Raw genomic sequence first — 25,751 nt, 5'->3', positions numbered from 1 at the left:
ATATAAAAGGCTTATCATCAATTTAATTTCTTAAATATAATCATTAATTTACTTTATAGAAAACTTAGTGAATATTTAGTTATTTGGAATAAGAAACTTAATCAAATTTTAATAAATCTTGTATCATTGACCTTTTATATTTATAGCTTGGTTACTTTAGTATTACTTATTTTTGTTTTAAGGTGTTTATTTCCCTTCTGATTGATTTGATGTTTTCTGCATACATTCTACAGCAACCTCCAATATATTGAACTCCAACTTCTAACCATTCAGCAATAAAACTTTCAAACACAGGACAACTTTCATCTTTTATCCATCCTTCAGTTGGTGAATATATTTCTCCACTATTAGGATACGCTATCAATGGTATTAATTCTTCTTTATGAATTCCTTTGAGCAAGGGAGATACATCTTTTGGAGCAAGACAATTCACTCCAACAGCAATTATTTGACCAGGTGAAGCCATTTTATAGCAACGTGTAGCTACTTCTTGAAAATTGCTACCATCTACTATATTTTGACTGTTCCTTTTACAAGAAAATGAAAGCCATGCTTTAACATTTGGATATTCTTTCAAAAGATCAACCAGTAGCTCTGCCTCTTGATAGCAAGGTATAGTTTCTAATGCTAACAACTCTATGCCAGCATCTACAAGAGCATCAATACGTGATTTATGCCATTGTATCATAGTTTCACGAGGTGTGTTTTTGCCATAAGCTCCATTATATTCAGAACCATCGTGCAAACTAGCTCCATAAGGTCCACAGGAACCAGCTATTATTGGATTCTTATTTTCAATTTCATCGTTTTCACTGATTTCTTTCGTGTAATCATTAACTGCTTTTTTGGCCAGATTAACAGCTTTATATAATAATTTTACACTCTCTTCTTCATTTATGGATAAATGTTTCATTAAGCTAGACACTGAAGCTTGATATGTATTTGTTTCAATAATATCTGCACCTGCTCTGAGAAAATCTAAGTGTGTAGCATAAACAGCATCAGGATTTGTTGCTAAAAATCGTGATGTCCACAAAGGATCACCGTCAATTTTTGCACCAACATGTGTGGACAATTGCGCACCAAATCCTCCGTCTAAGATTTTAATGTTTGACATCTTTTTTAAATGCGTAAATTTGTTGGAATATGAACTTATTTTTCTTTGCGAAGTCAGCGTCTAAATATGTATATTGTAAATAATTTTAAATAATTTCCACGTACGACGTAAGAAACTCGATCTCTTTAAACGACTTAAGATATAGCGGATTTCGCCGGCTATTCAGTAATTTTATCTCTTGTCGACGTTGTAAATTACTTTCGATAACCTTTCAACGTCGTTTCTAGACAGTCTGAAGCGTTATCATTCTGTCAAAAAGATGTTGTTTTTTGTTACTTTATTTGTAAATTGCTTGCATCCAGACATACATTTTATAAAAAAACATTTTACTACGTGATTGCATCTACATATGTATTCAGATTATAATATGCATACGTATCACATGTTATTCAAATATATGCGCGCGTAAAATGGTTGATACATCGCTCAACTTTGAAATTTTAAATAATTTTTTATAATTTTCAATATGTTATCAAATGTTAATAATAATAATAAATATCTATTTAGTATGTAAACATGTATTTATATTATTTGTATTATAGTGAATTTTTATACAACTGATGATATAACATATTCATTACATCTTTAAATTCTTTTGTGGGTATGAAACAGAATTAACAGAATTAAAGAACATTATATCTATACAATAAATTTCAGTTGAAAAAACAAATCTCTCTTCATAGTTTCATTTTGTTCTTAAATATGTAAATATTAGCGATCGCGGCAAGAATTTAGTACCTGTTGCGTATGGAAGAATTATATTCTAAACGCGTCGGTTGATTACAGATAATCTTATGAACTTTGTGCATGCTTTTCACTCATGAAGTTTAGAGATATTTAAGTCTTGAAAAAGAGACGGGACAATACTTATAAATAGTAAGTGATTTCATACTATTTTTTATTTACTGTTGTTTTATATCTAAAATTGACGCGTATATAAATATTACTTTTAAAAATAAATAGAAACATAACAAAGTGATATCGCCACTTTATACAAAAATATATTTATATAACTAATAGTTTCTGGATTATTTACTTAATTTTAATAATTTCAGGTAAGTGTTTGAGAAATAAAATCAAATTTTAAACTGTAAATTTATTTAAGTAGTTATGTATTCTGGTGGGATTCTAAGTATATCAGAAGTAAATGCCTTATGTTCTGAACAATTTGAATGGCTTTTTGGAAATGTCATAGAGCATTATCCAGATGCTACACAGCACATAGCATTTATGAGACCATTTCCATCAGTTAAAAATCTTAAAATGTGTTTTTATGAATACTTAGAAAATTTAGATGTTTCAGGTAAAAATAAAGTACTTTATTATTATTGTAGTAATTGTTCATATTATTAGTATTATTTCAGTCACAAATAATCCTTTTCTAACTCAGTTTTTAAAATATTTTGAACTTTTTTAATACCTTTTAGAAAAGGAAAATGTATTACTTCGATATCCAGATTTATCAGAAAAATTAAATGAAAATGAATTGATCAATGCTGGATCTGAATTTGAGCAGGAATATGCAGAACTTCATACTATGTCAAAAGAAGAAAAACAATTATTTGCTACTTACAATAATTTGTGAGTGATATAATTAAGATCTTACTCTACAAACAATTGTTTACAAATAAAATTTTTAGGAGTAAAACATAGGATTACTGTTTTAGGTACAAGGAAAAATTCCGTTTTCCATTTGTAATATGTATGTATAAAAATAATGTACAAACGATTCTTGCATCCATTCAAACACGTTTGCGAAGTACAAGAGAGAATGAGTTACAGATAGGAATTCAAGAAGTTAAAAAAATATGTAGCAATAGAATAGATGATCTTGTATGGTCAGATGCATAAGAGAATAAATATTGTTTGTTTATTTCTGCTGGGACTGTCTACTAAGATAAAAATTGCACCAATATTTGTTATTGTTATATAATAAAAATATAAAAATCCAGTTATTATTTGAAGTGCTTAAATAGAGTAATTATGATTTATTATTTAATGTATTTAACAATACAAAGCCAGTAAATTATAAGTAAAAATTTTAATGATTACAATATTCCAAGATTTTTTTCAATAATAGCATGAGGTTGACCCATTTGTTCTCTGAATTCTGCAGTATTTAATATGTCTTCAAATCTAAATAATACAAAGGAATTCAAATATTATATATTAACGTTCTAACGATCTAAAAATTTATTATTTTAAAAGAAATATAGAATAATTTACCCCAGCTCTTCATCCCGGCCAAGTAGAACATCTTTCATCATGTTTGATGATGGCAGAAACGGAAGTCTGCCAATTTTTTCAGCTGCTTTTAATTCCATTGCTATACGCATGGGAGCATGTAATCCTTGTATGTTTCTGAGCAATGCCATATTCATACGATCACGATTTTGTTGATACTGAAATACATTATAAGTATACAAAATATTCAATAATTATTATAATTCCTGAACTTATTATCTTACATTTCTTTCAGATGCTTCCAATGGATGTGAATAACCTATATTTTGTCTGGTAGCTGATAGTCTAAAAGACAAAAATTAAATAAAATTGGAAGATTAAAAAATTATTATGAACACTTTAATTCAATGCAAAACCATTTCATGAAATATTTATTCATACCCAGAAACCATGGGATTAGCTACACCATAATTGTCATCAGGAATGTTAAACTGTTCACTGACAGTAGGTTTTGGAACAAGCGATGGCAACCCGAAACTCTAAAATTACAAAATTTCGTTGAGTATTTTACGACTAATGTTTTATAAAGAAGTATTATATTTCAATTTTCATGTTTTTCCTTCTGCAGAAAAACAATTTGTAAACATTTCTTATAACCTCAATCTTAAACAAAGTAATATTTTCCTAATGCATATTAAGATAATTTTTATACTCCCATCATTACTATAAAATAGCTGAAACTAATATCGTTTATTACCATTGTTTTATGTATATAATTGAATTCTTTTCAAGTAAATTTTATTCTTAAAAACGAAAGTCACTTTACATGAGATCACAAAATGTACTTTATAATGAGTTCACAAACTCATCGAAATACAACTTGACGTTTCACATGTGCAAGTCAGTGGTAGAAGCATGAATCATACATAATATAGAATCTTTGACTACAGAAGTATGGACTATTAGCACACCCCACTTTTCCCATAAGAAACTTCTGTTTAACATCTGGAGCGCCCCTAGAGACTAAAATGGCGCAAAATTTGAAATATGAAAATCGAATTAATATTAACTGAAGTTCGAAGACTTAAAAATAAGTAGGAAAAGTAAGGAAAAATATGCTCCAATTAAAAAAAATTTACCAAATTCTAATACATTTTTTAAATTGTATTAAAACAAAATTTTGTGTATCAATCTTTTAATCTTTGGAAAGGGCAGAATAAATGACCAAAATGTAAATAATACATTTATTTATTATTTATTTATCATTGCCCATAGAACAAAATGGAAGAAATATATTCCAACACCTATTTGCTAAGAAGTAAAAAACTGATCGGTGCTACAGAGGCATAACGTCCAACAATTAGTTCTCGCTATTGAAACTTAGTGTCTGAGGGCGCTGACGACTTTGACAGGCAACATGAAGTTGGTGTTAGTAGTCTATACTTCTATAGGTAGTCAAAGCATAGAATTGTGCCATTTCGAACGACATATTTAAAGTCCTTACTTGACTTCGCTGTTTTAAATTCGTAAGGAATAAGCGAGCTATTCGAATGAATTAAATTTAATGTGTTTCCTTTATCGCTGTATATAACAATTTAAAAAAAAAACATTTGTATCTAATATATTTTTGTGATTCTATTACCATTTCCATGTCATTTCCAACATTATCTACAATTTGTAGAAAGCAATCATAGCGCTCATGAAGGCAAGAATCCAAATTTAATTCTGTTATTAATGCCGAATTTATTCAACGTATTTTTACATAATTTCGTTCGTACATATGTTGAGGATGATATGTGTATTTATATCTCTCATCATGTTAAACGTGTCTAATTTCATTTCTGAAGGTTTCCCACATTTATATGAATTAAGGTATACATTCGTCATTTTAACATTGTACCACATTTTATTTTATTTTATTTTAGTAATTTTCTATGGATTTAGCGAATTCTCAATTTCATTTCTATTATTATACCTTCTGTAATGAAGTGTAATTATAGCATTGTTTATTTTGTTAAATTTCGTATCAATTTATATTGCATAGGAAAAATATTGATAAAAAAGATACAAGAGTAAGCCATGTAAAACACGAGGGCGCTGCAATTTGAATAACGTTTCTGGTATTTTTACAGAAATTAATATAATTCATTAATTTTATTTTAATTTTTCGATAATCGATTATAATTATATTTTTGTAATTTATAAAATGAAATGGAGGTGCTTTCGTATGTATTTTATTTATTTTTATAGTACCTAATTGTGTTGTTTGTAATAGGTGGATTATAAAAGAGCTGAAGTGAGCGATATTCGATACTATCGAAACTCAAGTCTATTCTTTGAATTCTCGAAGCTGCGCGCGCAGTTTATTTCGAACGAAAAGCCATGCCGGACTACAGAACTCATCGCGAAGGTATATTTTTTGAATATTTTCGTTAATATAATCGTAGAAATAGTTGGATCTTCGTTCGTTTCAGGAATATATAATACTTGTGTGTTATTACATAGTAAAATTATATGTATATGTATATATCTTTCAATATGCTTTGAAATTACTCGAGTTTGACTTCCAAATGAAAAGAATGTATATGTTTACAAGACAAATAATATTGGAAATGTGCCAAGAAATAGATTACAAGGGAATTAGTTTGTTATGCTTGAGTCACTTTTATGATTTTATTGTTCTAGCTTCTATTTGGTTAGAGGACTTCGGAATTTTTAAGATAATTTCATTTTACAGCTATGGCTAGTACATATTTCTCCAATCAGAGGCGACTTTACAAGTTACCCGATAGAACGAAGGCTCATCATTACATCGACGTATATCCAAGAGATAAGATGTCTCGACAGATTTGAGGATCTAAAGTAAGTATAACGTACTTAGTGACATCTAATTACTTCTAATTACTACAGTGCTTTAATTTTTACTTTGTTAATATTCCTATTTAGTATTAGTTTTCTTTTTCTATTAAAATTCATTTGATATTTTGAAAAAATTTGTATGCGTTTTCGTGGTCGTATTCTGTTTACTATTTGCAATTAGTTGATATACATATATATTCATATTTACATTTTTTCAAATGAAATTAATAATATATTTCGAGTTTTCACAATACGTTTCACAATACGAAAAATCGTCAGAAAACAAAATGGAGTTCTATATCACCACTTTCTCCCCTAACATTGTAAAATCTAAAATCTCTATTTTTAATAGCTCCATATCAATTAAGTACGTTGTTATAATGTGTTTTAAAAAATTAAGTCTTTAAATTTATTTATTTTAAATTTATTTTACCATGGACTTGTTATTGTATTTGATATGCCAATGGAAGGGATTTCCTGCTTTGGCTATTTAAAGCGGTGCAATGTGAGGATTATTATTTTGTTGATTGAACTTCGAAATTAGATTTCAGATTAGACTGTAATGTTTAGAGTTCAGAATTCGAAAATTTAACACATTAATAATTTGGAAACTCATTTTTTAATGTTTCATTTTTCTTTCAGTTTCACTTCCAGTCCAGCAAGCACCCTGAAAGTATGTAATTCGTCGAGTTGTCTTCATACAATGGCTTTTACGGTAACGTACATTTCTGTTTTGATTTTTTACAATGTTGTAAAACGCAAAGACCTAAAGCGATAGGTACATATGGATAGCTGATTGTATTGTTTGTTGTGTTACAAGCATAATTACCACAGGTGTATTTTTATACCTACTCATGAGGAGTAACATCTTTTTTTTAGTATATGTATTAGCTTAAGTTGGGATTTTTTATACGCCGCGTCTTTCTATGAAATATTTATTTTCTTTCTACTTTAAAATATATTAACCTAGGGTGATACAATAAAAATGACACTAAAACAAATGCCAATAGAATAATATAAAACAAGATATGTTATGGTATGAAGGTAATTATCATGTAGTGAGGAAGTAGGAAATTTTCAGTCTTTACCACTTTAAAAACTATAAAATGAAAATATAATGCAATTATATTTGTAACACAACAATTTTATTTACTCTATTATATCTTTCAATTACAAAGTGTTGATTTTGTTATTATCGTTGGCTTCAAATTGTTTCTAAATATTTTTTGGAGTATTTACATTATGCTCCAATTAAATTAATAGTCATTATTAAACTTAAATCAGGAAAACATTTATTAATGAAGTGAAAAATGGGGCTTCGTCTTTGGTGCATTCAGCGAGTATTGCAAACGGACGAAAGTCCCACCGATCAGAGATTATTTGATCACGACCGATGCAGACTTCATCCGGACGCATCGCTCGTGACAAGTCCATCTTTTGAATGTTCATTTCTGTTTCTTTTAATTGCTCTTAAGTATCTTCTCGTGGTTAGTGCTGTAAGGTGGCCTAAAAACAGAAAAATGATTTCTAAATACTTTTTCTAAAAGGCATATCATCTTCTGTACATATATTGTACAAAATTAGTTTTAAATAAGGAACATGTCAATGTACAAGGTGACAGATATGTCAACTGCTTTTATATTACCTTCAATTACGTAACAATACCTGTTTCAATGCATGGAACATAATTTGCACTGTAAACGCGATCTATTGTTTTAAGACGAGGTATTAAGAAAATCCAGTTCTGCGTCCCGTTATGACATAAGTCATAAGTAACGCATAAATTAACTGAAAAACAAACAATAGTTTCCATTTTTACTTATGATTCATCCCATGAAAGCGAAAAGACTGATTCATTTTTGAAACGATTATGTAGTAAATAATGATTCAACAGGCTAGTTTAATTCAGGGGAAGTTATATTCTACACTGTTGGTTTTACATATCAACTCTTTACCAATAATTAAATCATTATTGAGAGGAAATATTATTTAGAGCTAGATCATTTGAAACTGACCATAAAGAACATCCGGTATGAAAGTGAAGGTGTTATTCTCCATAATGATAATGTCTGACTAAGTGTGTTTTTAAGTCTCTGTAGACCAATTATTGAGATTAGGTTTAGAGCGTTTTATACTATCCACAATATTTACCAGTCATTTGTGCTTTCAATCTGTCCTTTGTTTTGCATCCTTCAAACTTACTTGAACGGAGAAATCTTGAAAACCTGTAAGCCATAAAAAATAGCTTGATCATCCCATTCACGTATATTACGTATTCGAACCGATTTTGTGCCTAGGGAATTGTGTAGCTATTTCAAATCTGGTCTGAAATTAAACAAAATAATGTTTCTTACATCAGTGTTTAGAAATGTATAACAAAATAATAAGTTCCCTCCTTTTAAAGGGAACGATGTACCTGTCTTTACCGCAAACTATGCGTGAAAACGTTTTACTTTATAATCACAAATATCTATGACTTTGAACGAATCTTTATGCTAGTATAATAGTAAAGTGTAGATATGAAAGACCATGGAAAAGTTTATAACGGGAGATTGCCACACCTCGTTGTTCGAGTAAAGCATCTCAAAAATGAAGATCCGCAAACCTTTTTTCTGTAGAGAAGTATTTATTCTATTTTTCTTTTAAATGTTATTTATTTTGCAAATTGACTATTAAATTTGAAAGCATACAATCTTTTTCATTGAAGTATGCATTGTTAATAAACAAATATATTTGTAATTTAACGAAACAAAGTAGTATCTCTTTTAGTGCTTTGTTTCTGTAAAACTGTTATAATAGACGTATATACATAATTAGAATAACGAAATGTAATTAAGGATTATTAAAGCAATTACACTACAAATCGTGAAAGGCGGTTGCTAATTATTGGTATATAGTTAGACACTTCCAATATCATTTTGAAAGGAATATGGATCATCTACAAGAAACCGTTATATAACTGTTTAGTTAATCACTTAGTTTATTTTTAATTATTTTTGGATTTAATTGTTTTACCTCAATCAGTTGATGAAATAATTCATATAGTATTTCATTATGCTCTATTATTCATTCAGTCTGTACTTATTCTATCGGCATTTATCTTTATCAATATTCGAAACATCATAAAAAGATTGTTTACTGTCCTTGAAAGGGAAATGTTTATATAAATGCTCTGAGTAACTCAATATAAAAAAAGAAATGGAATTTAGAAAAATAGTTTTTTATTATTGCGATATAAAATATTTAATACATATAATATTTTATTAAATCACATTTATTATATTTATAATCGTCACGAAATAACGGATAAATACGCATTTATTTTATGGTTCATGATTCTATTTCTTTACGAAATAATATTGATTAATGTACATGTACACTCATAGTCAGAAATTTGGAATTATTTTGTAAATTAAAAGAAGTAATTGTATTAAAACAAAAGATATTACTATCATCTTCAAAAGAACGAAACTCGAATCAGGAAGAGTGTGATACATAGCAAGAAATTATAAATTACTTTCGTATTGGCTACATAATTCACTTGTTAATTTAAACAGTTTTTATTCCAATCAAACACTTCTAGTACCCTTTAGTTTACTATTACTACTTAAAAAGTTCAAATACTATTTTATTTGAAAACAATATTAACATTCAAGGCGTTTGAAAAGTCCATAGCGTTATGCGTTATTCCAGTTCAAAAGCTAAATCTCTAGAAAAATGATACCAATAAAAAGGAGACAATACAAAGAAAACCTATTAAATAAAGTAAGAACAGTATATAATTCGCAATTAGAAATATACCAATGTTAAATTTAATTTAACAGAACACTTATCTGAAGGAACTTTTCCAATGACTAGATAGCGGTTTCCACTTTTCATTCAAACGCAAGCTCCGTTGAAACCGATGCCGCAATAGCTGCCGTGCAATTCATAATAGATTCTACTGTACCTCCGATCAAACAGATTCCATCTTCAAGAAACTACCCAACTCCTTTACGTTTCCAGTTTCCTTCTGTTTCCCGTCTATAGTCACGCGGAATGCGATGCGGTTCACAGTTCTCGGAACGTTGCTGAGGAAGCCGCGAATACAGGTGTCACGCGTGACGTAGTTCGCAGAATTCTCAGCCAGCGACCGATACAGTATCATAGCGAATCTCCCTGCTCCTTGTTCTCTCTCCAGCTCCATCAACGAACGCGTACGAGGATGTTCTACTTTTTACACGTCACACGGTCGAGCTTGCTCACGAGTTTCGTGAACTTGCTCGCTTCTTCCTGCCGTTTATTCCGGATGTAACGATAGTCTGGAGCGCCTCCACGATTTCCAGCGAGACGTCTCGGTCCCCGGCGTTCTCGTTATCGTAACTGGCGAATTCACGTGTTACGTAAAGCTCAGCGCGCTCTCGGCATCTTTGGCCAATTGGCGGGCGTCGTTTTTATCGTATCGTCACGGTTCACGAAAAATGTTATAACGACAGAAATTCGAAAACCGTACGCATCGTTTCATGTGTACACCTTCTAATTCAATTAAATGATAAGACTGTAAGAAGCTGTTATTTATTATATAACGTTATATTTATAAAGTGGGAATTAATTGTTTGAATTCGGCTCTTCAATATTAGCTGCAATTTAATACATTCTTTCTTTATTTTATATCTGTATGGACGGACAATTTATCTTCAAAAGTGTTTTTGAAGTTTGAGGTTTTTTAATGATTTGTTTTAGAATTTTTATGTAATATCAGTATTTTCGTTTTCTTAAAACAGTGTTGTTTTTTTCTTGCAGAGTATTAGTAAACTAGTACCTTTTGAGACAATTAGGACGATTTTATTATCGAATATCAAGTTTTATCATATGTATACCTACTAGAACATACTGTGGTTTCTTTCTCATCCTCCGAAGTAACGTCATTTGTTACTCTGATTATTAGTGATTCTTGGAGAAAAATAATAATACTTGTTACGTAAAATATTATAGATTGTTCCCTTTCCGAAATGACATTATAACGCAAAAGCATGTCGATACGAATTGTTACGTAATACTGAAAGAACTTGACACAACCTAAAATTGATATTCAATTCAATAAAGAGAGAAATTAAGATTATCGCACGTGTTCCCTTAATTGAAATAACTGATTAAGCAGAAACTTGTAATTACATTTCTTCGTAAGAAGTGATTTTCACAAATTTGATACATACGATTGGAGTGTCTGACTGCTATTTACTATCACTACTTTCATATTAGCAATTGGATTGAAACTACAAAAGCAGTTAACATTTTCACTAGAGATGTTGATTTATTCCTCTTTCAGTTTTTTAGAATATTCACTTTATTTTCAATTAATTTGAAAATGATTGTTTTCTCGAATTTGTATTATCTTTGGAAATCTGTTCAATTTATCCAATCGTTTTATTTAATCCTCCTAGAAAAATTGTACATGCAATACTGATCTTATGTTCATAAACAATTGGGTTTGTTTAACTATCAAGTATTTTTTTGGAAATATTTGTACACTGACATAATTTTGAATTTCAATTTAAAAAGTTACAAACTTATTCTTTTCAAGCGATTGTTCCTATGGTTGACATGAATTATGTTCGCAAAAAATGTTTAGTGATAAGCGTGTATTTTTCATTTTTTTCTACGATATAAATAGGTTGATTTAGGTAATTTTATGATAGAAATGAGTGATATTTTGATAAATTTATATTAATCTTAATAGAATTAAGGTAATCAGGTTTCGTAGTTCGAAATTCGGGGCAATTTGATTCAGGAGTAGGGAAATCATTTTGTATAAATGTATATACGAAGTAATGATATTATATATATAATAAATAGAAATAAATGTTTTCTTTTGGTTTTAAAATCATAGTTTCATAATTTCATAAAAATAGGAAATTTGTTTATTTATCAATTTACAAATTCGTTTATGCATATAAAGGCATTTTTTATAATTTAGAATAAATACATGTTACGAATTATCTGTTGAAAAACTTAAAGACGAAGTGAACAGAACAGTGAGGGACTTTATATAAATTTAACCACTGACAATTTTAAAAAGGTTGAAAATAAGGATTTTGATAGATAATTTCTCTTCTACTACATTTTAAATCCTCTCAAATAATATTTATTAGTAACTATTAAAATGATAAATATTATTTATAAGAGTACTTATATATTGAAATCACTGAAGGTAGAAAACATATTTTAGCTTTAAAGTTGGCTGAGACATCTTACATAAGTGTTATTATAGGCATATATCTTACACAACACTTTTGTACATTTACAATTAGAGCAAATGTGAGTACTTATATACGAGAGAATATCAACCAATGGAAAAGTCAATTATAATGATAAAATTATTGTATGTATTCAACTCAAATACAAAACATGGAAGAAATACATATTTATATAGATTATATATGAATGTATTTGCGTCCAAAAAATAGTCAGATTTACGTTAATGATTATATAATTTTGCTTTAAACTTATTTCTCGTATAAGAACTTACTCCGATTCAATGACATATCTTTCTTTGCTACAATATTTCCTTTTAAGATCCCTAGATTATGGAACAATTGGTATATTGGATATGCCTTTTCTTCTTGCTATTTTAGGTAATCGACTTTGGGTTATATCATATCGGATCCTATCAGGACAGCCACAACATAAATTTTTGCGTTTTACTTTTAATCAATTGGATTCTGTCGTACATACATATAACTATCTATTCCGCCATGTTGAATCTATTATTCACTTTATTTTGCTATCTTGAACTCATTTAGTTCAACTTCTTCAAAGTTATTGATAAAGTCTAAAGGTAGATTGACAAAATCGGTTACAATATTAATACAACTTTGGAGTAATCTTTTAGCAGTATATTCTAAGACCACTAACACTAGAATTCTAGTGTACATAGATTGAATATTGCAACAAAGAATATCAGCATGCTATATTTCTGATTTCCATTTAATTTTACTATCTATAATAAGTATTATGCATGATACCAATTCAGCGATGCTGGAATTTTGCAATAAAAAGGGAATAAAGCGTTTCAAAATGAGATGGGTAAAATCTTCAATTATTCTAGATCCTTTTTGGTGCATAAATTGTTTTTAGAATTTTACCTACGAGCAACTGCATCGTATTTCCGCATTCCTGGATCACACTCGATTCTCCCGTAACAAGATAAGAGAATGCTTCGCATTCCAAGCATGGCCGCGTTGCGAAGTTATTCTATTGTTAATACAGTTGCTTCTAAGTCAATTCTACGGTCTATAGTTCTACAGTCTCTGCCAGTTTAAAGCAGGTTTAATATTCAAATCGAAAGAGTTGGAAAAATACCGTTTCGATTGCCATACTTCTTATCTTTAAGCTGAACAAATTTCAGTTCCACTGTTTTTTCGTGAATTTAAATACGAAAAAAATATTCAAGTGTACCTATAGATGTTCTTAGATGACTGCTATGATTTATAGAATGATGAACACAGTGATAAACGCTGGAACTAGTGTTAATGTAATTAAAATATTAACTGATGTTATCATTTGTTGTATATCATTCATTTTTTTAAAATATTGCGATTATTTTTAATTAATAGCAAATGAAACTAGAAAAAAATATAATTCAAGATTATTTTCTTAAATTGTGCAGATATGTATCTTTTTAACAGTGTTATTGCGATCGTTCCAATTGAAATAGGCATGCAATAATTGTTTAAGAGTTATCTATAAATTTTTATACTTTAGAATTTAAATTTTATACTTTAGAATTTTTTCTTATTTATATAAATAATTTATATAAATAATTTATATAAATATATATAAATAATTATATAAATAATTTATATAAATAATTTATATAAATATATAACACTAAAAATATTATATTTTACTAGAAATGTACGGGTTTTAATAGATGTTTTTCGTTGACTTTGAATTATCTTACATTTAATAATGAGTTTTTTTTAAAAAATGTTTGTAACCTTCTGTTAATTTGTCGTAAAACAGCTCATTTTACGAGCTAAAAATAGCTTGAAATGTTATATTAGGATACATATAAATATTAATTTTAAAGTTCTCTTTCAACGAAACGTTTATATAATGTATTTTGTATTCTTTCTACTAGAAACTTATATATTTATTTTTAGTCGTTTCGGAAAAATAAGTGATCTTTTTGTATTTGTAAAACTAACTGTTATATGATATTTCGACTATCGTGTCTTTCATACTGAAGTAGAAGACTTATTTGTACAACTGTAGATAACATTAACTTACTATGAATAATATGTGAATTAAATTCATAAAAATTTCTGATACAATCCCAAAAAATTATGAAACTTCTAAAATACTGATGAGCTAATTGATTACAAATAGTTCTTATTTGGAATTAGAATCTCTATGGAAAGTGTAATACAAATTTTGAGGAATGCTGTATCATCAATATACGTTAAGTAAATTTTTTAAATATTCTTTCTTTATTTTAGGAACTTGTAAACATTCATTTTATTATAACATTTTATCAATCTCTAGAGTCAATCGTAGATAGTTTTATATTAGTATATCGCGAAAACAAAGCAATAGTGAATCTTGTTTTGTACGAAGATTTTTTTGTACATATTATGATTCTCTTATTTTCAAAGTTTGTCCATTAAAAGTTGCAACAATAAATACAGGTTTTATGTTATTACATGTGTTATAAAAAATGTTGAAGTAACCGAGGCCACTAAAGTTACGACGACCTTGGTCGTTTAATGTTTCATATAGATTCTGCAAGGTGAACGCAGAGGTATCACTCCACCTAAGCGTGTCACGAGCTTCGTCTACTATTCTTGAGTGACGTTGAATGAACTTTTATGGTTGGTCCTTGAATTTTTCTCTTTTATCATTTAACAAGACATAGATGCAAGAGTATAGTATGTATTTAGCTAATAAAATCAATTGCAACTTCAAATAATTTTTATCATTTTTGAGTAGAAGTAAAAGAACCTTGAATTTTAAATTATTTCATTCGATCATCTGTATACATGAAAATTCCAACCCATTTTTTCTTTTTCGAATGGTGCAACATAAATAAAGGAAAGTTTTGATATGAGAATTAACAAAATTTATGTGGATATACATATTTCTACATTTTACTAGATCTGTGTACAGTAATGTACTGTACCTCACAATCAGTTTGAATATTTTGATATTACTAATTTTAATTAAATGTACCTATAAAATTTGCAAATCTAAGATTCGAAACTAACGAGGAATAAAGTTCCTTACATGCATCCTAACAACATACATTATGCTGTTACGTATGGTAATGTAGAAGTTTTATCATATATCCCTCATTTATTATGAATCGTCAAGTATAGATAGGTACGTCTAAAATGAATAGTGATCTTCTCACAAACTCGTTTTAGATTACTCCTTTAACTCCAGAATTGATGCAGTGTAATTTCTTCCTAGTCTTTAAATTAAACAAATCATGTGGGAAAATAATTATAATTTTCTCGTCTACAAAATTTTGAAGCATACAACCGAATGAAGTTATAAAATGCTCTAGAATTTATTTCATCCATTTCTCTGGAAATCTAAATGTAGACATACACATGTCGTGTATTACATTAGATTTACTATTTTCTTCATTCTTCACTTCTTCAACCTGATTATTTTTCTCATTACGAAATTCTCTAACTACTATAAGCATTACACACATTAATTTAGCTATTGCTATCAACAAAAGCAAAATTCCCATGAACTTTTGCCTATATTCTATACTCTATACCTTCGTGGCATCAAACATAAAGACTATGCAGTTCTTTTGAAGCATTTCAAGGAATGATAAAATAGTTTTATATTTGCTAAAATTAGCCAATGAGTTGAGGACGAACAGTGAACTTTGTCCTCCTGGCTCTCTCATGCATCGCTCATAGAGTATCCTCAAGCCCGAAGGTGTTGCGTAGCGGTAATCAACTTACATAGGTTGAACGCGAAGAGGACGCGGAATAACCGATATAGAACGCGTCAACGGAAGCAACTGGCATCAGTTTCGATTACGTTGCAATTCCACGAGAATTGCACTGGAACAGCCGACCAATAACTCGCACGATTTGCCAGGCACGAGGGGCACCGCTGGCTAGGAGGAACGGAGGCGCACGAGGAGGCTCCGGATTATAAATAACGTCAGCGTAAAAATCAGAATTAGCGGCTGACGTAGACTTTATTGAAACAAGTGTTCTTGCCGAATCTGGCACGTCGCGGTTGCGATAATCAGTTGAATAAATTTCTGCCGTCTGTTGTGCATACTATTAAGAACTTATTACAAGTAATTCGAACTAATTTTTATCTAAACTATGAGAAACTCCTTACTTCTTCGTTCCACTTGTCCAATTCAAATTTTCGCTTATGTAGCGTCGATATAGATCGCGAATAAGGCGTTACGAAAATTCTTATCTCTATTACTGCACAGATCAGTGGTGTCGGGCGTTTAGCGAGTACCGAGAACAACGAAAGATCATCGTAGAAGAGATACTTAGCTCGTCCCTTTGGACACATTGCAGGGAATCCATCCACGTGGGTGCAGTGTTCGATCGTTGCCATGGCCAAGGCTTCGCGCACGATTTCCCTCAGTTTTTCCATAGATACTGCGAACCAACGATTGCACAGAAACGATCCAAAGGAGAGTCACGTGATGGAGGAGGCAGTAACTGATAGAGGTCGTCGCGTAAGAGGAATTTCGCGTGTTGCACGCGGTCGCCTCTGTTATTCCCCGCGGACGATTGGCAAAGAGGAAGTCGCGAGCCTACACTGTCTGCCAACGATGGCTGGTAGCGCAGTTGATAGGCCGCGCGCGCGAAGTCGACGTCGCGAGCCGCTGGAAAGAACTGGTCGACCCAGGAGCCAACGAAACGAGATTCCTGTTATTCCTTCCTCCTCTTGGAGCCGCCGTTGCCTTACCTTGCCTTGGCCTGCCTTCCTCTGCCAACGTCATCGTACGCGATCATAGCTGTGGCTCCGTCATCTGACTCTGTACCGCGTCTGACGTCATCCCAGGAACTCGAACGCACTGTCAATAGTGCTGCGTCCCCGAGATCCTGGTCACACGTCGTGACCAGGGATTCTCAGAGTGTCTTCGTCGGACGAACTCGTATCAAGGGGTGAAATTGCGGAAGACTAATTTCATTCATTGAACATGTGGATGGTTCATAGAATTAACCTGGGTTTTCTAATTTGTACTTGGATACTTATGTCTCGTAAAGACTCAAAAAACCAATACGAATTAAGGAATTTTTTATATTAACACGCGTCTTTTGCATACTATTGGTAGAGAGCGGGAGGCGCGCGATTCATGGAATTAGGGTTGGGTGACAGACTGTGAATAGTTCCGACGTTATAGCCATTCTACGTGAAATGTAATTTCGCGCACGAATATGAAAAAATTGCCCGCTTTACGGGTGGATTGATGAAAAAATCGCCCGAAAATAATGTGTTGAGAGATGTATTTGTTAGTTAGGGTTTTTTAATTTTGGTTGAAAAATATTAATGAGTATGGGAAATATTCAAATTTCTGAATATTTGAGTGCTTATGATATGAATTGTGAATTATTTGATTTTTTAAACTTCTGATTTTTTTCTTTCAAAGTAACCTGTAGAAGTTTCATGGCTTCTAAGCTTTTAAAGTTTTCGATATTATTATTTAAGACGGAATTATACAGTTAAAACAGATCCCAATTAAGCATAAACTATTTTCTTTAGTTCTGACACGATACAATAAATATTAATATCTAGTGTATTCAAAGTCAGATCAGGATTTTAGTGAAAAAAATTATAGCTGAAATTCGGGAAGAATTTTTTACGATCTCTCTGTCGACTGTTTCCTTTTCAGATAAGACGAGTAAGTAGAAACGTCCGGTATGCAATCAGACAGTCATAAAAGTACACTCATACTGTAGAAAAGTTAAACGTTACATTTTGAATACTACTATATTACCTGAAATAAAATTGTGTGAGATAACATTAACATTGTCGAAATATGAGATATAACAATAGACTAACAGATCTTACAATAAGTATTTTACCATAACAGGTATATTATTTAGATTTAGATTATACTATAATATCAATTGCTCTACTATAAGAAGTAATTTAACAAAAACAAAGGAAATACTTTTTAAAGAAACTACTTTTTTCAAAACTGTAAAATTTAATTGATTGTTTTCATTAACGATTGATACCTTATTTCAAGTAAAAATGATGATAAATAATAACAACCTTTCGCTTTACATCTTTCCTTAATATATCTACATACGTACATATATGAACAGTAAATACATTTCAATTTTAATTCCACGGGTTTTTATATACTTTTTGTTCATATTTACCAAGAGAAATAATGTTCCATTAAACAAGTTTTTATTAATTTCATGTTAAGACTTTGGTTTGTCATCAATGGTGATGTTGATGTTATTCTCAACATCTACGTAACTGATTACGAACGAGGAATAACTTAGAGCAGTATGATTCATATATTCATAAGCAAAATGGTTGCTTATTTACCTAGTGCTTGTTATCTGGCCTGTAAGAGAAAAAAATACGCTTTACTAAGTTTGTGAAAAAAATTGCCTAGTATGCCACACCGTATCAGTGGAACTGAAAAGAATTGCTTGTGTAAAGTAAAATCTGTAATTTAAAAATAGTAGTTTTAAAAATAGTAGTGTCGAAATTTTTGAAACATTTTCTAGATTCCAATCGATACTGAAATCTGTGCAAGAATATCTAAAAATAAAGAAAGCCAGCACGTACGATACAGTAATTGCTATTTGGCACAGCGATTGTCCCGAACTGGGTTTTCTGTGATTTCTCACTGGGTCATTGTATCCTTTCATCCACTTACCAATGGTAATTCCTTTTCTCCGATGTACTCTTTCTTCGTTGTACAGTTTCCTGGACGAGGACAGAAAACGAGAGGAGGAGGTTGACGCTTACGACCTCCTCAAGGTGAATTCGAACATCCTCAAAAACAATAGCAATATAATAAACCATAGAATCCTTGGAAAATATATTTTGACTTCTTGCCTAATATTAGGCTATGTGGTCTTATATCCTACTATATTACTTCTTATAATAGGAAAAAATCCTTTTAATTTGTTCTTCATTTGCTAGAAACGTAAATTCCACCTTTCAAACTTAAATGAAATAAGCTTAAATTCCTTGATACGACTAATGTTGTTTGCCATAGACTCAGAAAAATTTTTCGTTTTATAATACAGGGCGTCCAAGCTGATGCAGGTCACCTAAATATCTCATCTGTTTTTAATAATATGAAATTTTAAAAAAATACAAAAAATGATCCAACCACTCAAAATATGATATGGATGATTTTCGTGTCATTAGAAATAGAGAAGATATTTAAGTGGCCTACTTCACCGTGGACACCCTGTATAGTAAAATAATTTTTTATTTTTATATGCCTACGTTTTCTTAAAGTATGATTTTTCTCGATTACTATAAAATTTGTATAGTTTCTTTTAATGTTTCTTGAGTTTTATTTAAACATGAATCTGTGATGTAGATGAACCAAGATATAAATAAATTACTTTATCTATAACATGTACCTATAGACTCTAGCAAGGTTTACATTTGATAGGTGCAATCTTGGCGCAAATTTGGATTTATTACATTGACATTTCCAAAGAGTATTTTAAAAATCTATCAGCAATATTTATCATTAATAAAAGTGAATAACATACTAGAAAAATAATTTAAAATTTGCTGCTGTCGTCAGACCTGTTAAGTGCACGCAAACCCCCACTGTCTCTGAAAGAAATGGGAAATAGAACAATGGGTAGCGGAACAAGTGAAGACAATTTGTGAACACAAATCGGAAAGTGCAATTGCGTATGGGACCTCAGTCTAGTTACTCGATTGTGTCTGGCTGTTCAGTTGTTGAGTGTCCGAATACTCGTATCGAGATGTGTCGGCGTCACGGTTGGCGATGGTATTCCGGTCGCTCTGCTAGGTCGGTCAACCTGGCCCAGAAACTAAGCCGGAACTGGCGTAGGAATCAATGACCTTGGCACGAGTAATGCCAGGACACACGATCGTCTGCGAGGAAGAAAGTTCTATTCGCGTTTCGTTTGCGCCGCGAAGCGGAATCAAACATTCCACACACTCCCAACCAGATTTACCAGATGCTTTTCATTCTAGATAGGAGCAATGAGAACTATGACAATCTTTTTAAATTTTATCGTGAACTTAACTGAATTTGATGACGCAATTCATATAATGTCTGTATAAATTTATTGTGTATAATGTTTAGATTATATATACCTAAATAACATAAAGTCGTTTTAGAGGCCAAAGGTGTAAATTTTTGTGGCTTTCTTTTACAATTTAAAATGTTAATATTTAAATAGATAAATACGAGGCAAACATTTTCGGTCGTTGGCTAAAGAAAATTGTACAAATACTATAATTAAATTTCAGTACAGTATTTCTTTGTAATTTCATCACGAAATTATACGTGTATATATTTGAGAAAAATGTTTTAATTTTGTACTCTAATTCACATTTTACTAATCATTCAATTCACATAGCCAATATGAGGAAAGTGTTTCCCCATATAAATTCGTTACCACAGAACCATGGAATTAGTTTCAAAATGAAAACAGTAACTTTTCTTCAATCCCTCTTTTCATCGATTTATAAGCATCTGTAGACTTTATTCATGTATGATAAACGATTATTATACAGTACAATACATAGCACAGATTATAGTATGTAATAGGTTATAATCAATATTATTTGATATACAGGGTGTTTCATATAACTGAGATACATTAGTTTTTAAACGGCTGCAAGTGCGAAAAATGTCATAAGATAGAATCAAATAGTAGATATCAAATGAAACATATTTAGGAATTAATTGGATGCTTTTTTTCATCTGTAAACATTTTAAAAATACAATTTGCACCAGGTACGTGGGGTACTATGTGTAGTAATTAATCGTATTGCTACGGATCGTATGATATAATAAATATGTTGAATACATTGTAAATCGAATCAATTGACTGCGATCTATGAAGATATTATCATTATCTTCAGTGCAATTTAAGAACGGGCTTAAGTATAAGAACAGACATATCACTCAATGTCTTCTTGCGGATCTAGAAGCTATAAAATGATTATCTACATAAATGCAACATGTTGCAATAGAGGGAGATAAAATAATACAAAATATTCCAATCGCGGGTAGGTGACACTGGTCGAAAGCTATTTGGAGTTTCCTTGATACATCATGAAAGTACTTAACTTTTTCTTTTGCTACTTTTGTATATTGTTAAAACCAAGCGCGCACAACCGACAGTCGGTGAACTACAGCATTGTCGGTTGTGTGTGTTTGGTCTTAACGCAATGAATTTTGCTTTTTTGTTGGTCATGTACGTAGTCTCATTCAAATTCATTGTCTATATTAAAACCGATAAAATTATCGTTTGTGTGTACTTGGTCTAACTATATAAGAAATACTTGTATTAATTACTTAATATAAATGAAACAATAACAAAACATTTAGGAAATACTACACTTTTGTGTTAGCCATCGATGACATATATGATAGATGTAACATCCAATGTATTTTTCTGTCACACGCTCGAAGAGCACGTGAACTGCAAAATTCATTACATACCCGACGTTACCGATTCAGTGTAAAAATAAGATTATAGCGCTACTCGTAGTAGGAATTAAAATTAGATATTGCCGGAAACATTTCAAATCCAACAAAATAGGGGAACGAGAGATTATTGACAAAATAATACAAAACTATCCAATTCTTAGATCTAGACTACAGACTTCTGTGATATAAACACGGATTGCAGCTATTAGTTCGAACAAAACCGATTACTCGGATTTCATCACGATGAGGTTGTTGTGAGTGGAGATCCATAAGGAGATAAGTGGAATCAAATTCCATCTCCCTGGATCCGACCTCCCTTTACAAAAGTCTTAAAACTTAACCTTAAACTAAATAGTAAATCAAAGACATAAATGGAAGCTAAGTTCTATCCATGTCACGCTTAAATAAAAGCATTGGAGAACTAAGTTCTCCGATTGAAGAACGATCGCTCCTTGTAACCCCCTGTTTTATAGTTTTATTTAGTAATACGGGGAACGATTCAGCTCAGGGAAGCTTTTACATAGACCTTTTCTCTGACTTGGAGACAAGGTGCAATACAAACTTCGCGCGCGATGTGCAGACCTGTTCTGTGTGCATGTGCTTACATCTAGGTTTACACCTTATAACTATTACCTTCTACAGCTCTTACGGTAATAAACTCAAACGTCGGTGGTCGACAATATACTGGCAATGGAACAGACGGTTGAAATGTTGATCACGAACGTATAGCCATTTTGTACCTGTTTTTGCTTGGCAACATCCTCCTATTGCTTTCAATATTAATTCCATTAATTACGAAAAGGAGAATTAGAATAGTTTATCCTATAACACCTGACACATTCAGTTGTGCCTATACTTTTGAAGACCGAGGGCTGGAGCAAAGACGTTAGAACATTTGAGCATTTTTGAGTGAACTACAAAAATTTTGATCATTCGGAAACTGTATTTTTCAATAAAACAAACACTTATACATAAACTCAGACGTTAAATCTAGGCCTGGAACTACAAACTGAAGCCAAATTGCTCATAAAATCACTACAAAGGAAATTGGTGACAACAAAATGTCAAAATTATTGATGAAATATTTGAAATTGTCGTAGTGACATAAAAATACTTAAACAAGAAACTTTATTAACCCGTGATCGTATGTTAGGAATATAGACGTGATATCAAGACTCTTATAAACGTCCGTCGAGTAAAAATTCACGGCGACTACTGTTGCCGATTGTATATAACAATTATATACATTTGAATTTATTTTGTAAATTGTGGTATTACTTTGAACGGATAAAGAAAGGGATTACGATCCAAGAAATTCAATGACACTTATAGGATAAGGATCAACGGGAACAAATTGGGTCATTCGCATGAAGATTAATATATAACAATAATAGTAATAGTAATAATACTTGTCACTTCATTTATATGTTAAAAACCGCCATTCATTCATAAATACGAGAAGGCTACTTCGAGTAATAGTACTTTCGAAATTGAAGATTTAGCAGTAGAATCACCCAAAATAGAAGCTTCTACGTCGCAATCAAATGGATTCACTCCTTCGATTGACATTGTCATTCCACAAACTACAGAAACACCTATTAATAAATAGATAAAATTTCATACATGCCTTTAGAGTGAGCCATAGACTTAATTCTACGGTTCGATGGCGAATTGTGTTCAGTAATTCATTTCATTAGGCAATGCAAGCTCACTGATTCTCACGTTAGCCCTGAGGATAAGATAAATTTGCTTCACGTGATACTCTGCCTTAAAATCGAAGGGCGAGCCAGTCGTCTGCTGCCTAATCACCTCGAACCAGAAACTTTAGCTGAATTAATTAATTTACTAGAATTTATTTTTGCGCAAAAATCTGATATTGATAGTGTGCGTGACGAATTAAAAATACTGCAACAAGAAGATGAGGCTGTCACTATGTTTGGAGCCAAACTGTCTAAGATCGCTGAAACACTAAAGTTCAGCCTTAAGTTATGGTTCAATGATACGACAATAGCGACTTTTATAAAAGGATTGCAAAATCAGACATTTCGCATGCTATTTTGCACGAAAGAATTCCATAATTTAGGCGACGCTTTTATATCAGCCTCTAAGTTAGAATCTGTGTTTAGAGGTTGTAACTAACGTAACTTATAAGATTTTACAATTAGAGTTAATGCGAGCGAACACAAATGTTTTAAATATAAACAGACAGGTCATTTGCAGAGAAATTGTGCTCTAAATTCTGATAATCAGTTAATGACATCGGCTCGTAAGAAAAATTGGTGTAATTATTGTAGGAAAATGGGGCATATAGAAGCGCGATACTCTAAGAAAAGCACTCTTTATAAATGGAGTGAACCATGATCTGAGGTCGCAGTGTTGCAGGAAACACTGACGATGAAAACTGGCAGAGCAAACCCCTAATTGCAGGCGGTAAATATATCAAATTTGCTACTGCTTTAACATAAGAAATGCTTAAAACGTATATCGTATGAACTTTTATGATGAGTACACTATACATGTATACATAAATATATACAATTAGAATAGAATTCAGGTTAATAATAATATAAATGTATGTTTTATTAAAGATATAGTATATTCAGTCGCTTAAAAGACTCGTAAAATGGTTTATTATGAATATCGAATAACTAATGAATATCCGTTATATTATCGTTTAAATACCTAGTTATGGTTAACCACGTGATAGGACAGAGTAAACATACGCAGTCCTGATCATTTAATGTTATCAATGACTATAATTTAATTATTTCTTGACATAGTTAACGTATAAGACTTCAATTATTATGACGAAAATTTGTTGTGTATGCACTCGAATAGAATGTTCATATAAATGTCCTGTGTGCAAAGAATTTTAGTAAGTACGTCGAAGAGGTTAAGTTTGTTTGTATTGCATTGCTGACATATCTTAACATGTGATTGTTAAGAGTAATACAATTCAGTAGTAAACGAATTGTTTTTTAATCTTTAGATGAAATCTCTACTAGATGATAATAGATGAATCTCTACTGATTTACATTTAAAAACATATTAAATGATATATTATGATATATTATGAATTCTATGTATTGTATGTTAATTTACCAATTTTAGTCAGTAGATTACTATTTGCAGAAGTTGTTTTATTTCTAGTAATTCACTTGTTTTATTTCTAGTAATTCTAGATAGTTCAGATAATATGACAGTTTAGATATTTCATTTGTTTGAAAAGTATTTTTATTGTCTGTTCTATTATAGAGTTGATATAATAACAAATTTGTACTATACTTTGTCAGCAATGTATGTTCTTAATATGTAGTTAAATATTGACCAAAATGTTTCATTTTTTTGTGTTAGTTGTTCTGTAGCTTGTTGCAAAATACATAAAGAAAGTAGTTGTGAACCACCAAAGCTTCAGCATAATGAAATTAATGATAATAAAAAGGTAAATGCCAAGTATGAATTCCCTACTGAGGATACAGTTCCTATTGAGAAATTAGAACGATTACATGATAGTCAAGAATTAAAGAATTGTTTAAAAAATCCACATGTACGTGATATAATGCGTGCCATTCTGACTGATGAAAATCCCACAAAGGCTATTGCTTTAGCCATGACTGAACCAGTATTTGTGGAAATGGCAGATGCTTGTTTAAAGATTGTGGAACCAACAGCTGATAAACAACCATGTTAATTTGTATAATATTATATAAAACTTCAGTGTGATATGTTAATGTATATTATACTATTGCCATTGGGAACTGGAATATGTGACAACCTGTTAATAAAACATTTGTAAAAATGATAGATAATAGCAACAATGATTTTCTACCCAAATTGATTATGATATGGAGGGAAATAAAATGAAATATCTTTTATGCAACGTTTATATATAGACAAACAACAAACAATTTTATTTAAAAATGCATTAAGAAA

General features: G+C 30.9%; 4 protein-coding genes across 4 annotated transcripts; 2 read left to right on the top strand and 2 right to left on the bottom strand.

Moving 5' to 3' along the window:
• Positions 1-141: 141 nt before the first annotated feature.
• On the bottom strand, positions 142-1,536 carry LOC143185699 (betaine-homocysteine S-methyltransferase). Its single transcript, XM_076388896.1, has one exon. The coding sequence runs from the start codon at positions 1,115-1,117 to the stop codon at positions 167-169; it is 951 nt and encodes a 316-aa protein (XP_076245011.1). The 5' UTR covers positions 1,118-1,536; the 3' UTR covers positions 142-166.
• A 670-nt stretch (positions 1,537-2,206) lies between these two features.
• Positions 2,207-2,968, top strand: LOC143185999 (2-oxo-4-hydroxy-4-carboxy-5-ureidoimidazoline decarboxylase-like). The gene is made up of 3 exons (XM_076389352.1): positions 2,207-2,420; positions 2,545-2,698; positions 2,785-2,968. Exons 1-3 carry the CDS (start codon positions 2,228-2,230, stop codon positions 2,966-2,968), a joined length of 531 nt encoding a protein of 176 aa, XP_076245467.1. The 5' UTR covers positions 2,207-2,227.
• Positions 2,969-3,069: 101 nt separating this feature from the next.
• Positions 3,070-4,209, bottom strand: Pomp (proteasome maturation protein). Its single transcript, XM_076388884.1, has 5 exons — positions 4,059-4,209; positions 3,743-3,840; positions 3,586-3,646; positions 3,344-3,519; positions 3,070-3,253 (listed from the first exon to the last, which is right to left on the bottom strand). Exons 1-5 carry the CDS (start codon positions 4,059-4,061, stop codon positions 3,166-3,168), a joined length of 426 nt encoding a protein of 141 aa, XP_076244999.1. The 5' UTR covers positions 4,062-4,209; the 3' UTR covers positions 3,070-3,165.
• Positions 4,210-24,537: 20,328 nt separating this feature from the next.
• LOC143185445 (zinc finger HIT domain-containing protein 3) lies at positions 24,538-25,719 on the top strand. Its single transcript, XM_076388448.1, has 2 exons — positions 24,538-24,693; positions 25,173-25,719. Exons 1-2 carry the CDS (start codon positions 24,623-24,625, stop codon positions 25,507-25,509), a joined length of 408 nt encoding a protein of 135 aa, XP_076244563.1. The 5' UTR covers positions 24,538-24,622; the 3' UTR covers positions 25,510-25,719.
• The last annotated feature ends 32 nt before the right edge of the window (positions 25,720-25,751 follow it).

Source organism: Calliopsis andreniformis, chromosome 12, assembly GCF_051401765.1.
Source record: "Calliopsis andreniformis isolate RMS-2024a chromosome 12, iyCalAndr_principal, whole genome shotgun sequence".
In the NCBI taxonomy this organism is placed as follows: Eukaryota; Metazoa; Arthropoda; class Insecta; order Hymenoptera; family Andrenidae; genus Calliopsis; species Calliopsis andreniformis.
The sequence above is the reverse complement of the archived record's forward strand: the minus strand, read 5'-3'. Positions and strand labels throughout refer to the sequence as shown.

Coding starts and splice junctions, on each gene's coding strand:
- LOC143185699 (XM_076388896.1), bottom strand. CDS start 1,117: ATGTCAAACATTAAAATCTTAGACGGAGGATTTGGTGCGCAATTGTCC.
- LOC143185999 (XM_076389352.1), top strand. CDS start 2,228: ATGTATTCTGGTGGGATTCTAAGTATATCAGAAGTAAATGCCTTATGT. Junction 2,421..2,544: donor AGAAAATTTAGATGTTTCAG/GTAAAAATAAAG, acceptor AATACCTTTTAG/AAAAGGAAAATGTATTACTT. Junction 2,699..2,784: donor TTTGCTACTTACAATAATTT/GTGAGTGATATA, acceptor TTACTGTTTTAG/GTACAAGGAAAAATTCCGTT.
- Pomp (XM_076388884.1), bottom strand. Junction 3,647..3,742: donor GCTAATCCCATGGTTTCTGG/GTATGAATAAAT, acceptor TTTGTCTTTTAG/ACTATCAGCTACCAGACAAA. Junction 3,520..3,585: donor TGGAAGCATCTGAAAGAAAT/GTAAGATAATAA, acceptor AATGTATTTCAG/TATCAACAAAATCGTGATCG.
- LOC143185445 (XM_076388448.1), top strand. CDS start 24,623: ATGACGAAAATTTGTTGTGTATGCACTCGAATAGAATGTTCATATAAA. Junction 24,694..25,172: donor CCTGTGTGCAAAGAATTTTA/GTAAGTACGTCG, acceptor TTTTTGTGTTAG/TTGTTCTGTAGCTTGTTGCA.